Source organism: Madurella fahalii, assembly GCF_045866475.1.
Source record: "Madurella fahalii IFM 68171 DNA, scaffold_2, whole genome shotgun sequence".
Taxonomy (NCBI): Eukaryota; Fungi; Ascomycota; class Sordariomycetes; order Sordariales; genus Madurella; species Madurella fahalii.
In genome coordinates, this window is record NW_027263972.1 from 1636261 (window position 1) to 1648720 (window position 12460).

Below are 12460 nucleotides of genomic sequence, written 5' to 3' on the forward strand. Positions count from 1 at the left end.
GCCCTCCCCTATCACTCGACGCACGCACCACCGATAGCCCTGCAACCAATCACACCCCCTTGTAATCAACCCCTTGCAAGCCGCATTTCGTCACTGGAAAGCAGTACTCCGTAGGTCCCACAATCAACCACCATCATCCCCCAGAAAACACCCCATCACCGTCACCGCGCACCTCGCTGCACACAACCACCCAAGCCGGAACATGCAGCTCACCACCTTCCTCCTCCCCCTCTTGAGCGCCCTCGGGTCTGCCTCCGCCCGCGCCTCAACCCCCCCGGAAACAACAACAGTCGCCCTCCGCATCCCGCCCACCCACCTCATCCCCAACCCGCACACCCTCCCGGCCTCGACCCGCGCGACCCTCTCCACCCTCGGCAAGGCCCTCGCCGCGCCGCTGTCCGTCGCCAACACCTTCGTCTTCCGCAACGTCACGCCCGGGTCGTACCTCGCCGACGTGCACTGTGCGACGCACGCGTTCGTGCCGCTACGGGTGGACGTGCTGAGGGCGGCCGACGATGCGGAGGGGGGCGGCGGAGCGGGGCTGAGGGTCGCGGCGTGGGAGACGTACCGGGGGAACGACTGGGGGAACAAAGGGGAGGCGGTTGTCGTTGTGGGAGATACGGCGGATGTGGGAGGGGGGGGACGAGATCGGGGCGCTGGGGTGGTGATGGATCTGAGGGTCGCGGGGGAGAAGGGGTATTTCATGGAGAGGAGCAAATGTGCGTTTTTTTTTTTTTTTTTTTTTTTTTTTTTTGCCCAATACATGAGGGGGGCTGTTGTTGTTGTTGCTGCTGCTGTTGTGCTGACAGGAGGGAACACAGTCTCGGTCTTGAGCATCTTCCGGAATCCCATCATCCTCCTGAGTCTGGTCAGCATGGCGCTGTTCTTTGGGATGCCGAAGTTGGTGGAGAATAGTAAGTCTCCTTTTTTTTTTTTTTTTTTTTTTTTTTTTGCGTTTCCGGGACCTTGTGGCGGGAATGATGGCTGACAGTTATTCTCAGTGGACCCCGAAATGCGCGCTGAATGGGAGGAGAGGCAAAAGGAGAACCCCATGAATGCTCTTATGGGTGCGGCCTCTGGACAGCCTGCCAACCCAATGAGCAACTTTGACATGGCCGCGTTTCTGGCCGGGTCTTCGTCGTCTAAGCCGGATGAGGGTAATGGAGGGTCGGGGCAGGCCAAGGCAAAAGGAGAGAGCAAGAAGAAGAGGTAGCTGGGTGTCTGATTAGAGTAAGTGAGAACAAGGCCCGATGTTTGTACGTATATGCGCATAGAGATGGCTATTCGAGTGTTTTCTGGTAGTGCCAGGTAATCCTAGCAGAACTAAAGTGTAGAGCAACAATAGACAAAGAGTGTCCCGGAATCGCACGCATCAACATGCTCACATTGATATTCTCATGTTCTACATATCACTAGGAAGTCAGCCTTGAGATAGACCATCGGCATCCTATAATACATCATCCCTTCCTATTTTAATCTGAGTCTTGCAATAGCCTCTTTTTCATCGCGTACGAGTAAGTGACACTAGACACCAGAACTCCGTCGGCAGATCATATAGCGGTACTTCGGATCATTACTGCAGCTATCCGGGAGAGTATGTACGCATGCGCCGACCTCGATGTCGTGGCAGAAGCGTCATAATACAACGGATGCCGGATGCCGGATGCCAAATGCCACATTTCCGACAAGAACGGGAATGAACAACTAGATATCGTCAAGAAAAGGAAAGGCAAGAGATCAAAGCCAACAAGACGACGTAATTAAAGAATACAGCTCCCGCGGCTTCAGCCGGCTCCGTACTCCCACTCCTTCTCACGAATTTTAGAAGTCGCCTCCAAAATCACCACCATCCATCCCGTCATCTATTCACAGGCGTTAGCAACCCATCTCCTACCGTCAGTCAATCAGAAACAAAGAGCGAATACTCACCAAACCCTTGGTCATACGCCGCCTCTTGGCTATCATCAATAGCATCCGCAACCAACGCGCCACCCACCAGCCCCGCACCGACACCCGCCGCCGCGGCGCCCGCGGCCATGCCCATGCCAGGCTTCCCTCTCGACGGCTTTCCAAACCCACCATGCCCATATCCATGGCTCCCGTGATGGGGCCCATGCTGCGAATACCCCCCGTAATACCCACCAACACCGCCGTGGGGCTGCTGGGGCTGGTAGTACCCTCCGCTGCCGCCGCTGCCGTACCCGCCGTACCCGCCGCCGTGCGCCGGCGTCCCCCCGTGGAATCCGGGCCCGGGGCTCCCCGGATACCCCCCGCTCTGGTGGCCATGCTTCCCAGCAAGCAAACCCCCCAGCGCACCCGGAAGTCCGCCACTGCTACTGCCGCCGGGCTTCTTGCTGCCGAGCAGCTTCCCTAGGAATCGCTTGCCCTTCTCCAGGTGGTCGGGCCGCGGCGGGAGCTGCGACGGGTACGACGACGGCCCCGCCGGGTATGCCCCGCCGGTGCTGCCGCCGCCGCCGCCGCCGAAGGAGGCCCGGGCCCGGGCGTCCTCTTCGGCCTGGAGCTGGCGCGCGAGGCGGGCGTCGTCTTCTTCGGTGTTGGTGGAGAATGATGCGCCCGGCTGGAACTGGTTGCTGTTGTGATTATCGTTGTAGGGGTTGCTCTTGGTGTCAGTCGGGGCGGGCTGGTCGCCGGGGGCGTACGAGGGTGGGGCACCGGCCGGGGCGCTGCTGCCCTCGGCGGATGGGGGCCGGGCGGGCTCGGTGGGCTTTTCCCATTGGGATTTTTTGGTGTAGGTGTTTACGTAGAACCTTGAAGAGGGTTAGTCCGGGAATTTTATTGTTTGGAGGCGGGCGGGACAAAGGCTCACCATTCCTTGTATTGCTCGTTCCAGCGCACTACCCATCCTTCGGGTACTTTGGGAGGGGGAGGACCCGCAGGTGCCTCGAAATCAGCCATGACGTTGATGAAGAGACTGACAAATCGGACAAGATCCTGGCGCGGCGGCGGGCGATAGAGGAGAACCACCCGACACTTTTGAGAGAAGCCTCAAGTATGGCGGGGTAGTAAATGGGAACGGCGGGGTAGAGGGTAACTGTCTGTTTTGTAAGGGAAGGGTTTCGGATGCGGATGATGCAAAACTCGGGTTTCTTGGATCAGGACACCCAGACAATATATGGGGCATCCATGACAACGGATACGCGCGGCACCCGTGGCGGTAGGCTTATGAATGATCCAGTCGAGCCCGGGCTCGACGAAGCAAGGAAACTCCAGTGAGGGGGCGACAGGCTTTGTCATCTCGTGCCGGGTTAGCACAGCCCCTCCAAGACGGGAAGAAGGTAGTACTCCTCAGGATCGACGGAGCGCAGTGAAGTGGCAACCGGATCGCCATGTCTGGTGGGGGGTCACACTACGCATCCAGGGTCCCGTTTTCGACCCCCTGCTTGGCAAAACGTAAAAACTAACTACAATAATAGGGCCGGATATGTGTGTAGTCTTTGACACGCAGCCGCATTCCTCCACCTTCTTGAGAGGCGAGAGCGGCCGCGGTGGCTAATGGGGTGGCTAGTGGTGATTGCTGTGGCCCAAGCGTTGTACAGTAGGGTGCGGACCCGAAGCACTGCAAACATTGGAGCCCTCCGTATCACGGGGCTTCTATATGAGAAGCGGTCAACATTTCCACATGCTAACTATCAGTTTACCAAAACACTTAATATTATATAAAACATGTGTATTCTTTTCATGCTTCATACACCGTTCTATCCTAAAATGTGTGCCGGTCCTTCTGGCACTAGATACATAGGAAAACCGTCCTGTATAAGTTGAGTGAAAACCTATATCAACAAGTAATAGTGTTACGTAGTGAAAGATACCAGCACTGCCCTACAGTGCTTGATTTGTGACCCGCCATTACGGACGGCCCAAAGGTCATCCATGATATATATAAAAAGACTCATCTCAGGGTCCTTCTCAGGATCTGAATAATCTTCAGCCTTAAATCAGTGATCATATCTGTTTCGGGATATCTTGGGCCCCACAACTAATGTCATCTAAAGCATCAGATGGGACTGGCAGAGCCATTTCACGAACACATGCATGGTGTACACAAAGTAAGGTAAGATTATTGATTGAAGATTTCAGGCCCTGAGGGAAACCTGATATGAGAGGGTCTTTATATGCTATAGCTTACCCCTGAGCCGTCATCCTTGACGCTCTACGGCTCATGTTGCATGGAAAGTAAGATAAACGACTTGATTCAATTGTCAAAGTGTCGCTATCTCAGGGGGCCGGGCCCCCGTAATATATGACAAATAAAAAGGCAGTGCCCGGAGAAGGTTCAGGGATCCCAGGAGGTCATAACAGTCCCAGAATCCAGACCGTCTGCCCACTAGGGGACCCACACCATCTGGGCATCCACACTGCAACAGCCCAGACACTGCTCGGCAGTGCGGGTCATTCCACCAGCTAGCATTATCTTCCTTGGTACACACCAAGCGAGAGTTCATAAAGTGCTTATCTCTAGTTCTATGTCTGACGCTCTAGAAGTCAAGATTTACAATTCTCAGAACGAGACTTGATAACAAATAGGAAACAACAATAGTAAAAGCCGGTTAGTGGCAAATGAAAGAGTAGTATTGTATTAGGCCTTGGTTTTTCATTTTTTGGCTTCAGCTTCTGCCGCCCCTCCTCTTCTCCAGCCCCCTTGGTCTCTAGCTCTAGCTGTCATCTAGAATAGCATAGAAAGGCAGGTTATTATTAGTGTCTTAGATTGATAATGATAGATCGGAAATGTAAGGGATTTTTGCCTGTTTCACTAAATATTTACTCATTACGGGGTAGTCTGGTGTATTCCCGGTACTTAGTATACGTAGGTTTTATCTTAGCTAACGGTAGAATAGAAAATTTAGAATTACTAGTATAAGGGACTATCGCAAAAAAATACATCGAAGGAAGTGGATTCAGATATCTCAATACTGATTAGTGCGGGATTACATGAAGTCTTTAACAAAAAGCCTCCCATTATTCTAGAGAGGTATCTGGATTGCATGATGATAACATGAGCCGCATTTTTGGGGAGTTTAGAAATGCCTCACACAATTCTGAGAGTTACCTTTTCTGCGTTGTCAAAGAACCTGAAGACGCTAGACTCTGGGCGTCCTCCTTTCTGGATACCCGCTCTCAGTTGAAAACTTCCCCTTCGCTCATACGACTTAACCGAGGCATCGCACGCAAGCGGTTCCACGAGGATGCCCTCCACCCCGACCAGCTCACCAGTCAGCGGTCGCATGCCAACAAGAAGCAACTCGCTTTCCAGTTGCCGGCTCTCCAGCCCTTCCTCAATCGTCTTCCTATCATCAAAAGAGTCCGCCAACAAAATCAGCGCCCACCGGCTTTCACTTCCCTCTTCTTGGCCCAGTGGACCGTAGGAATAATAATTGTCGTACTGGATACCAGTTTTCTTCTTCGCCCATGAAACCTCGGAAGCCGCCCGAGCATGACTTAGCGGCTGTACCCTTGCCGTTAGGACTATGTGACCTCCATTCAAGGCTCCATATTGAGCGGCCGGAACAGAGAGCTCCACTTTCCAGGATTCAACAGCGGCGTACTCTGTCAAGCTCGGCGTCCACGAAGGCACCATCACGGGCCCATCAACACTCGCCCATGACCACGAAGGCGCCCGGTAGGTATTCGGTCTCGTCAGTTTTGGCGAAATGAGGTGCCACAACAGCTGAGGCAACCACGTCCCAGGCTGGCGCAGGTCCACCAAAAGACCAGCAGCGTATAACGGGTCTTCCCCGCGTTTCTTGCTCACCGCAACCATATGCTGCGCAAGCGCTGACACAGCCCATAACTTGTCTTCGCCACGTCCAAGGTCCCTCTGGGTATAATCCCGAACGATCACTCCCCACTGTATCGAAGTAGGCTGATCAATCAAGGAGCCGACGGGATAGATGCCGTCTACAAGAGACTGAACGCCCGGGATGGTTCTATCAGTGAGCGTGACCAAGTTCCCGCCGCAGCCACCAAAGGAGTTGAGACATGACCAGTAAAGCTGACGCCGGCCGAAGATAAGAACGCGCCGAGATAAAAGAGACTCTTGAAGAGTCCAGCCGCGTGTGGTGGTGGGCTCGGCCGGGGGAGGATCGGTTTCTTCGATAAGATAAACGTGGCCGATGGCTTGTCCGGTTTCTTTGAGTCCCAATTGGATCCGAATAGGGCCAACAGCGAACGTAGGATCTTCCCTCGCGCCGAGGAAACCATCAACGGCCTTCTCGGCGGAGGCAGCACACAATGTGATCGTAGCACGTCCGTAGTAGCTCGCCATGCGGGTAATCTCGGATTCTTTATCGGGGTTATTGCCTCTTCCATCGTCGTCATCCTGGTAAATGCACAGGGAATCAATCCAAAGGTAGCGGAAACCCGTCACTCGTGCCACCCAGACCGCGTCTTGGACGGTTTGAGGCAGCTCGGACGAGTCGATGTTTTGCTTGTAGCCTTCGAGCTTGGCCTTGAGGAGTTTAGCAGGTTGGTCGCCTCCCCAGCAGTAGGAAAGCGCCATGAATCCGGCCTCGGCAACGGCTTTCATGAGAACCGTGTTATCGGCCGTTTCAACAAGTTTCAGGTGAGGAGAATCGTGTTTGCCCACGTCAATCAGCCGTGTGGGTATGTCGCTGAAGTACACCTTCTCCCTTGGAAGGAGCTCCTTGACTTTTCGAGCCAGGCTCAGATGTCCGATCTGATCAGTCCTACACCATGGATGGTTCCTCATGCACGCCTGGAAACATTGCTGGGCAAATAACATGGACTCCTGAGACTTGACGTCCCGTTCGTAGGGCCGAGACAAGATGTATTTCGAAGCAGGATCGCTGGCGGCAGCCCAGGCAGGCAATGTCCCAAGAAATGTAGAGTGGCTTGGATGACCTTCCGAGACGGCACCGCTGCAGACAAGCTTAAAGCTCAGCACGCATTGCCCACCTTGGCCGGAGTTCATTGAGGAAATGCCAGAGATTTGGAACCGGCAATATTTTGCTATGACATCCATAGCTTCTTCCGTATCCCATTTCTTCGTCACAGTTGAGATGTACCCAACGGTCTTCTCAGCAATCCAGCGGTAGAGCTCGCAGCCTGCCCTGGCTGCATCGGCGGCTTGAAGAACATTGTGGTCCAGCACCGCAGAATACCACAGGTCATCTCCCCCAGTGGCTGCGAAAGATCGACCGCAGCTGGCACAAACATATTGACCATTGTTTGATGTTTTACCGACTCCTTCGTGGCGGCATTCGAAACAGATGTATACCGGCTTCTTAATACCAAGATCGAGTCTTATGGTCTCGCAGTGCCCGCAAGTGTGAGGTTTCTCGAAGGTAAACGATCTTAGGTCTGGACGTCCAGGATCTGGATGTTGCAATCGCTCGCGAATGTCCTGGAGGAAGCTAATGGCTTGGTGCGTGTCCATCAGTCCCGGGTGTTTTGCCAGGATGTTACCTTATTCTATACGGCTGCAATCTAGGCTTTCCTCGATAAAGAGTTTATTGCAATATCAAAGGCAGAAGGTCAGCTAAATTTTGATCCGGCGAAGAGGGGTTGTGAGAGAGGGAGCGGGGCAAGTTACCTGAACATATGACTCCTGTGTCTTGGCACAGTTGGGCATCTGTGTAAACATGTTGCCTATGGCTAGGAGCTGTGGGGTTGATGTGCTCCGATCTGACGCTCCTTTCCGAGTTCAACTGCACTGACAGCGCTGGTCGTTGGACGACTTAGGATAGAGATTAACACCTTATTAAACCCCTCACACTGGGGTAAATCTCCCTCCTACGACTTATGGTTCTAGGTCTGTTTTGCCGTCTAGAGCGCCGATTTGGGCTAGCCCTGATTGGCGAGTTTTGATACCCTTGACTAAGGTACCTTAACCTTCGACGTATTGTACTGTACCACTGAACGCGGCCGACCCCCAAAGTCCATGTTACCGCCGTGGGACTCAAGGGCCGTACGGCTATAATTAACACAGCGTGGCACGAGATTCCAGCAGGTAGAAACCAAGAATTTGACTGTATAGGAGATCATCTGGACTTGCTGTCCTGTATTTCAATCCCGAGAGAAATGAAGTTAGCTTGTTGTAATATTGTATTTTTTTCACCTGAGATTTCCCTGAGGCTGCTCTATAGTTCTCGTTCCTTAATGGATCTCGTGCTTGTCAGAATCGTCGGGGCGTAGACAGCCAGAAAGGGGGAGATCAAATCGCATATGCCCTCTCTGATTCTTCAACTGTCTGCCGCTAATTCCCCAAGATTTTCTGTGACGCCGACTGTTCGGATGATTATATAAAGTTATTAGGACGCACAAAATTTCTGGAAGCCGCCATACAATGGCTCGAAGGCCATGCGAACAAATATCGTAAGGTCACGCTCTACTCGCCCGGCGGCTTAATTGAGTAGACCGGCCAAACCTTCTTTATAGACGGGTGGAGGTCGGTAGCGGATACCTACACCTGAATCTGTACCGTCTGAAAACTAGCTCTGTCCGCAAATCGGCACCGCCTAAAAAGACTTGTTCTGCAGAGATTGGCAGGTGAGACAAGATGTGCAGTCCTAACCGCAGAGAACCCTATATCTCTGTCACTTACCGACGTTGTTCTCAAACCAGACCTGCGTTGTAACTCTAGTATTAGAGGGACACTCCAAGGGCAAGGATCATGGCAGAGATACCGTCTATTGAACTCTTACGTCCCCCGAAGCCGACGCCAACCTCTAAACTCCATGCCCAACGCAATCAAGGCTGCCCTTGGGAAATTCTATACGACTCGATATGACACCTTACTTGTCCCCTTGGAGCGCGAGATCTTCTTCACTTCTATCTTGCCCACTTGACTGGAATCCTGAACATGCGTTCCACCGCAGGGATAACTTCCTAGGCCCTCAATCTCCACCACTCGACCCATGGTCTCTCCCTCAGGCAACGCAAATCCCTCGCTAGTTCCGTGGCACTTCTTCAGCAGCTCTTCCATCGGCCACCAGTGGATCGTGATGGGCCGGGCTGATCGCACAAACTCATCCGTCTTAGCCTGGATGACATCCTTGTGCTTAGCCTCAAGCGTGCCATTGAACACAACTGCGGCCGAGTCGGGATAATGTGAGGCTTTCGACTCCGTGAGCGGGGGGAGCACGCCTTCGCGGCAGAGCGCGTGGATGGCCAGGCTCATGACATGTCCCGCGGTGTGCAGACGCGAGTGCAGGTTGCGCTTCTCCGGATCGACGCGTTGTTGCAGTTCCTTTCCCGCATCAAAGCCGGCAGTAGCCCCGTCGACAGGGATAAAACGGCCGAAATGGAGGATTTGGCTACCCTGGGCTGGCTGACGCACCGATTTGACTTCGAAAGTCGAGTCGGCCTTGGCAGCTGCGGCATCAGAAGAGGAGGTCATGGTTCCAATATCCGACGGCTGGCCGCCGCCCTGGACGTGGAATATGGTAGAATCCGTGATGACGGCGTGCTCTATCTCTGACAAATCCTTTACGAGAGCCTGGTCCGGCGCCGTGAGTGCGGATACCGGGACGATGGAAAGGAGTTTGGCGGTATGGAATAGCCGCTCTCCATCTCGTTGATAGACGAGTTGCGTTGAATCAGTCATCTTGAGCAATAGAGAATTGGTCAGCTGGCCCTGGAACCTCCGAATTTCAGAGATCGCTTGAGGAGCTTAGACGTACTGTGAAAAGGAAACATGTGGGAAGGAGAAATGCAATCAATTGGAAGAGTGGTAGGTAGGTGTATGGTTTTGGCATGCAAGATTAACAGGAGTTGAGCGAGATAAGTTTCGGAATCGAGGGCGATCACCAGGTTATATATGTACGGTCTGCGCCGTACATGTACAATATGTACATCATGTAGAGCACAAGGCGTTGTACATGTCTGGGCTTGTACCTACTGAAGCGGGGCCGTCCGAGATCCACAGCTGACTGAGGGCAGTGGCCCTTCGGAGAGCCAACGGAGCGTCAAAAATGGGGAAAGTAACAGTAAGGGCCTTGAGAGTAAGGTATCATCCTGGTCTGATTTACTAAAAGAAACTAAAAAAGGAAGAATAGATGCGAAGGAGATCTCTAACACAATGGAACCTTTCCCAATTTGAAGCTCCTCCGCGCCGCCCGGCCCCCAAACCCTGCAATGCCCCTATACTCCAGTCGTGCAAGGTACGATTAAATTCGCCAGACTATCTGCTGTCCTCGCTCCCAATGGTCCCGGTCCCGGTCCCGAATATAGCGAGGATTCTCTGCCACAACGGAACAGGGCAGGTAAAGTGTATGACCGATGTCATGCAAGGCGGACGGAGTGTGAGCTTCTGGGTCGGATGATCCATGCCGCGTCGCGTCCATTGGTACGCATCTTCCGGGATGCAGAAACTCTCCGTATCCCCCAATGGGCCGTCCTCGAACTCCCGGCATCACAGGTTTCATCGCCGCTCAGCTTGCGCTCAGACATGATGGTCAGCCCGGCCGCGGCTGATTTTTCCGCTTTCTTCTCTCGCGAGACGACGGAATGGGAATAGGGGCTCCTGAATCGTCTGGGGAAGCTAAGGCGCTGGGTGCATTTGTTGAGCCGGGGCCGGCTGTTCTGCGAAGGATTGGCCGTATGGGGCAGAAGACCCGCATTCAGGGCTTTGGCGTAGCCCGTGACCAGGCGTGCGGTGACCAGACGGGTGAGTGAGCTGCTGACCAGGAACATGCCCACATACGTCGGCGTGGGCGCGGATGGCGGGCGTGACGCCTTCCTTGACAGTGGGTCGCGGCCGTAAAGGAATTTGAAGATGGCGCTGAAATGGGCGGCGTGCTTGGTAAGGCCGACCTCGTCCACGGGCGCGCCAACATCTACCGCAACGGCGTGGATGTTGGTGAAGCCGAGCTGCTGAAGTCGGAGGAGCAGGTAAGTGCTGTCCAGCTCGCCTCTGAACATGGTGATGACGGGAACATCTCTGTTGCAGAACTGCGCAAGCTGATCCAAGCTTTCAATAGGCCCGTTCTCTTGGAGGAGGACGCCGTTGGCCTTTAGACCCTACGCTAGTTAACATAACGACCTGAATATAAAGCAGTGTGCATGTACCATTGTGTTATAATCGTTGTAAGAAACAGGGCGTGAAAGATAGAGGGTTTTGTATTGTTATGAGAAAGTGGGAGGGGGTAAAAAGGAGAGTGAGTGCCTTGAGCAGGCTGAGATTGAAATTGCGATGTGTTTTCCAGGTAACGACCGGAGATCCGAATCAATATTCAGTCGTCTAACCAGGCTATACCTTATACTATGGAGGGCGGCACTCCTTAGACAGCGATTGCTTTTTCTTCCACTTTCAAAAACGGGATTGTGATCGATATCTCTCGCACCGCTCTGGTAGGTCGGTGATACCAAAGGACGTACATGCTATCTATGGGGGCACTTTAACAGGGGTACAACATCCCTCCACCCCTCTTCCCCCATTGAGATACTACTGCACAGCCAAATAGTTCAAGAGATACATCAACATACATCTTACATTGACACATTGACTAGTTTAGCTGCAGCACTTGGAGCAGCCCCCGGATCGCGAATCCGTACAGTCAGCTATAACGAGATGGCATTTCAGATTATGACGACAATTACTTATCAAAAAAGAATTCGGTTTCATCTCCCCGAGATATTGGCTTACTGTGTCATCTGTGCCACACGGGGGAGCATCGTTGCTGTTTTTGCGATTTCGACTGTTTGATGGGTAGTGACTTGCCCTGTCACAACTCTTAACCTAGATCTAGATATAGAGATATTCAATAGCAGCCTGTCCCTGATCGCCGAAAACGGCCTGGACTGGATGCCTAGTAACTATCCTACTACGACATCTCACTGTTAACATAGTACAGTACATAGATATATACGTTCCATAGCACAGTCTCTTACTAAATGGTTCTCGACGGTAGTATCGCACTACGTTGCCCCACTTTATTAACAACTCCTTCTCGGAGGTAGTATTGCATGGCGTGGAAACGGATGTTCTGTCTAAGGATAATAATGACCCAGACGACCTTACTCAAGGTGCAAGATAAAAATGCGTCCTCCGCAAGACCTAGCCTCTAGAGCGTTGTTCTAGTAAGTGGCTCCCTCTGATAAGAGGGTCCAAGATCCCTGGTGATAGTTTCCCCCAACGTGGTGGCACGAGTAGCTGTACTTGACAGAACTGGATATCTTCTATCTGTTTCGCTATACGCTCTCTATTGGCATCGTTGGGCAGGGTATCGGTGTGTAAAGGTGACCGGGACAGGATCCTCTCAGGTTCTGGCCCCGTCCGTCTATGCTGCTGGGAGTGCAGCTGCTACCCTTCCGTAACGCGTTGCCAAGTGGGCTATGTCTACTTAGCCATTAGCACTTCGCAATAGGTTGGCGAGGTACATCGCTACTCTCCTCCAATCTTCTGTGCCCCTTATCCCCCTAAGGGGTAACCGATCCCGCTGGCCGAGGTTGCCGAACTATTGCCCTCATATAACTGTACGGG

At 53.0% G+C, this 12460-nt stretch overlaps 5 protein-coding genes across 5 annotated transcripts; 1 reads left to right on the forward strand and 4 right to left on the reverse strand.

Annotated features, from left to right (window-relative positions):
- Window positions 1-202: 202 nt before the first annotated feature.
- Window positions 203-1213, forward strand: MFIFM68171_03223 (uncharacterized protein; the record flags this gene model as incomplete). The annotated part of the gene is made up of 3 exons (XM_071058644.1): window positions 203-719; window positions 822-914; window positions 1002-1213. The coding sequence occupies 3 exons, from the start codon at window positions 203-205 to the stop codon at window positions 1211-1213; spliced, it is 822 nt and encodes a 273-aa protein (XP_070914745.1).
- A 608-nt stretch (window positions 1214-1821) lies between these two features.
- MFIFM68171_03224 (uncharacterized protein) lies at window positions 1822-2916 on the reverse strand (the record flags this gene model as incomplete). Its single annotated transcript, XM_071058645.1, has 3 exons — window positions 1822-1862; window positions 1930-2768; window positions 2828-2916. The coding sequence occupies 3 exons, from the start codon at window positions 2914-2916 to the stop codon at window positions 1822-1824; spliced, it is 969 nt and encodes a 322-aa protein (XP_070914746.1).
- Window positions 2917-5047: 2131 nt separating this feature from the next.
- Window positions 5048-7414, reverse strand: MFIFM68171_03225 (uncharacterized protein; the record flags this gene model as incomplete). Its single annotated transcript, XM_071058646.1, has 1 exon — window positions 5048-7414. The coding sequence occupies one exon, from the start codon at window positions 7412-7414 to the stop codon at window positions 5048-5050; it is 2367 nt and encodes a 788-aa protein (XP_070914747.1).
- Window positions 7415-8749: 1335 nt separating this feature from the next.
- On the reverse strand, window positions 8750-9583 carry MFIFM68171_03226 (uncharacterized protein; the record flags this gene model as incomplete). Its single annotated transcript, XM_071058647.1, has 1 exon — window positions 8750-9583. The coding sequence occupies one exon, from the start codon at window positions 9581-9583 to the stop codon at window positions 8750-8752; it is 834 nt and encodes a 277-aa protein (XP_070914748.1).
- A 562-nt stretch (window positions 9584-10145) lies between these two features.
- Window positions 10146-11049, reverse strand: MFIFM68171_03227 (uncharacterized protein; the record flags this gene model as incomplete). Its single annotated transcript, XM_071058648.1, has 3 exons — window positions 10146-10166; window positions 10276-10998; window positions 11047-11049. 3 exons carry the CDS (start codon window positions 11047-11049, stop codon window positions 10146-10148), a joined length of 747 nt encoding a protein of 248 aa, XP_070914749.1.
- Between the last annotated feature and the right edge of the window lie 1411 nt (window positions 11050-12460).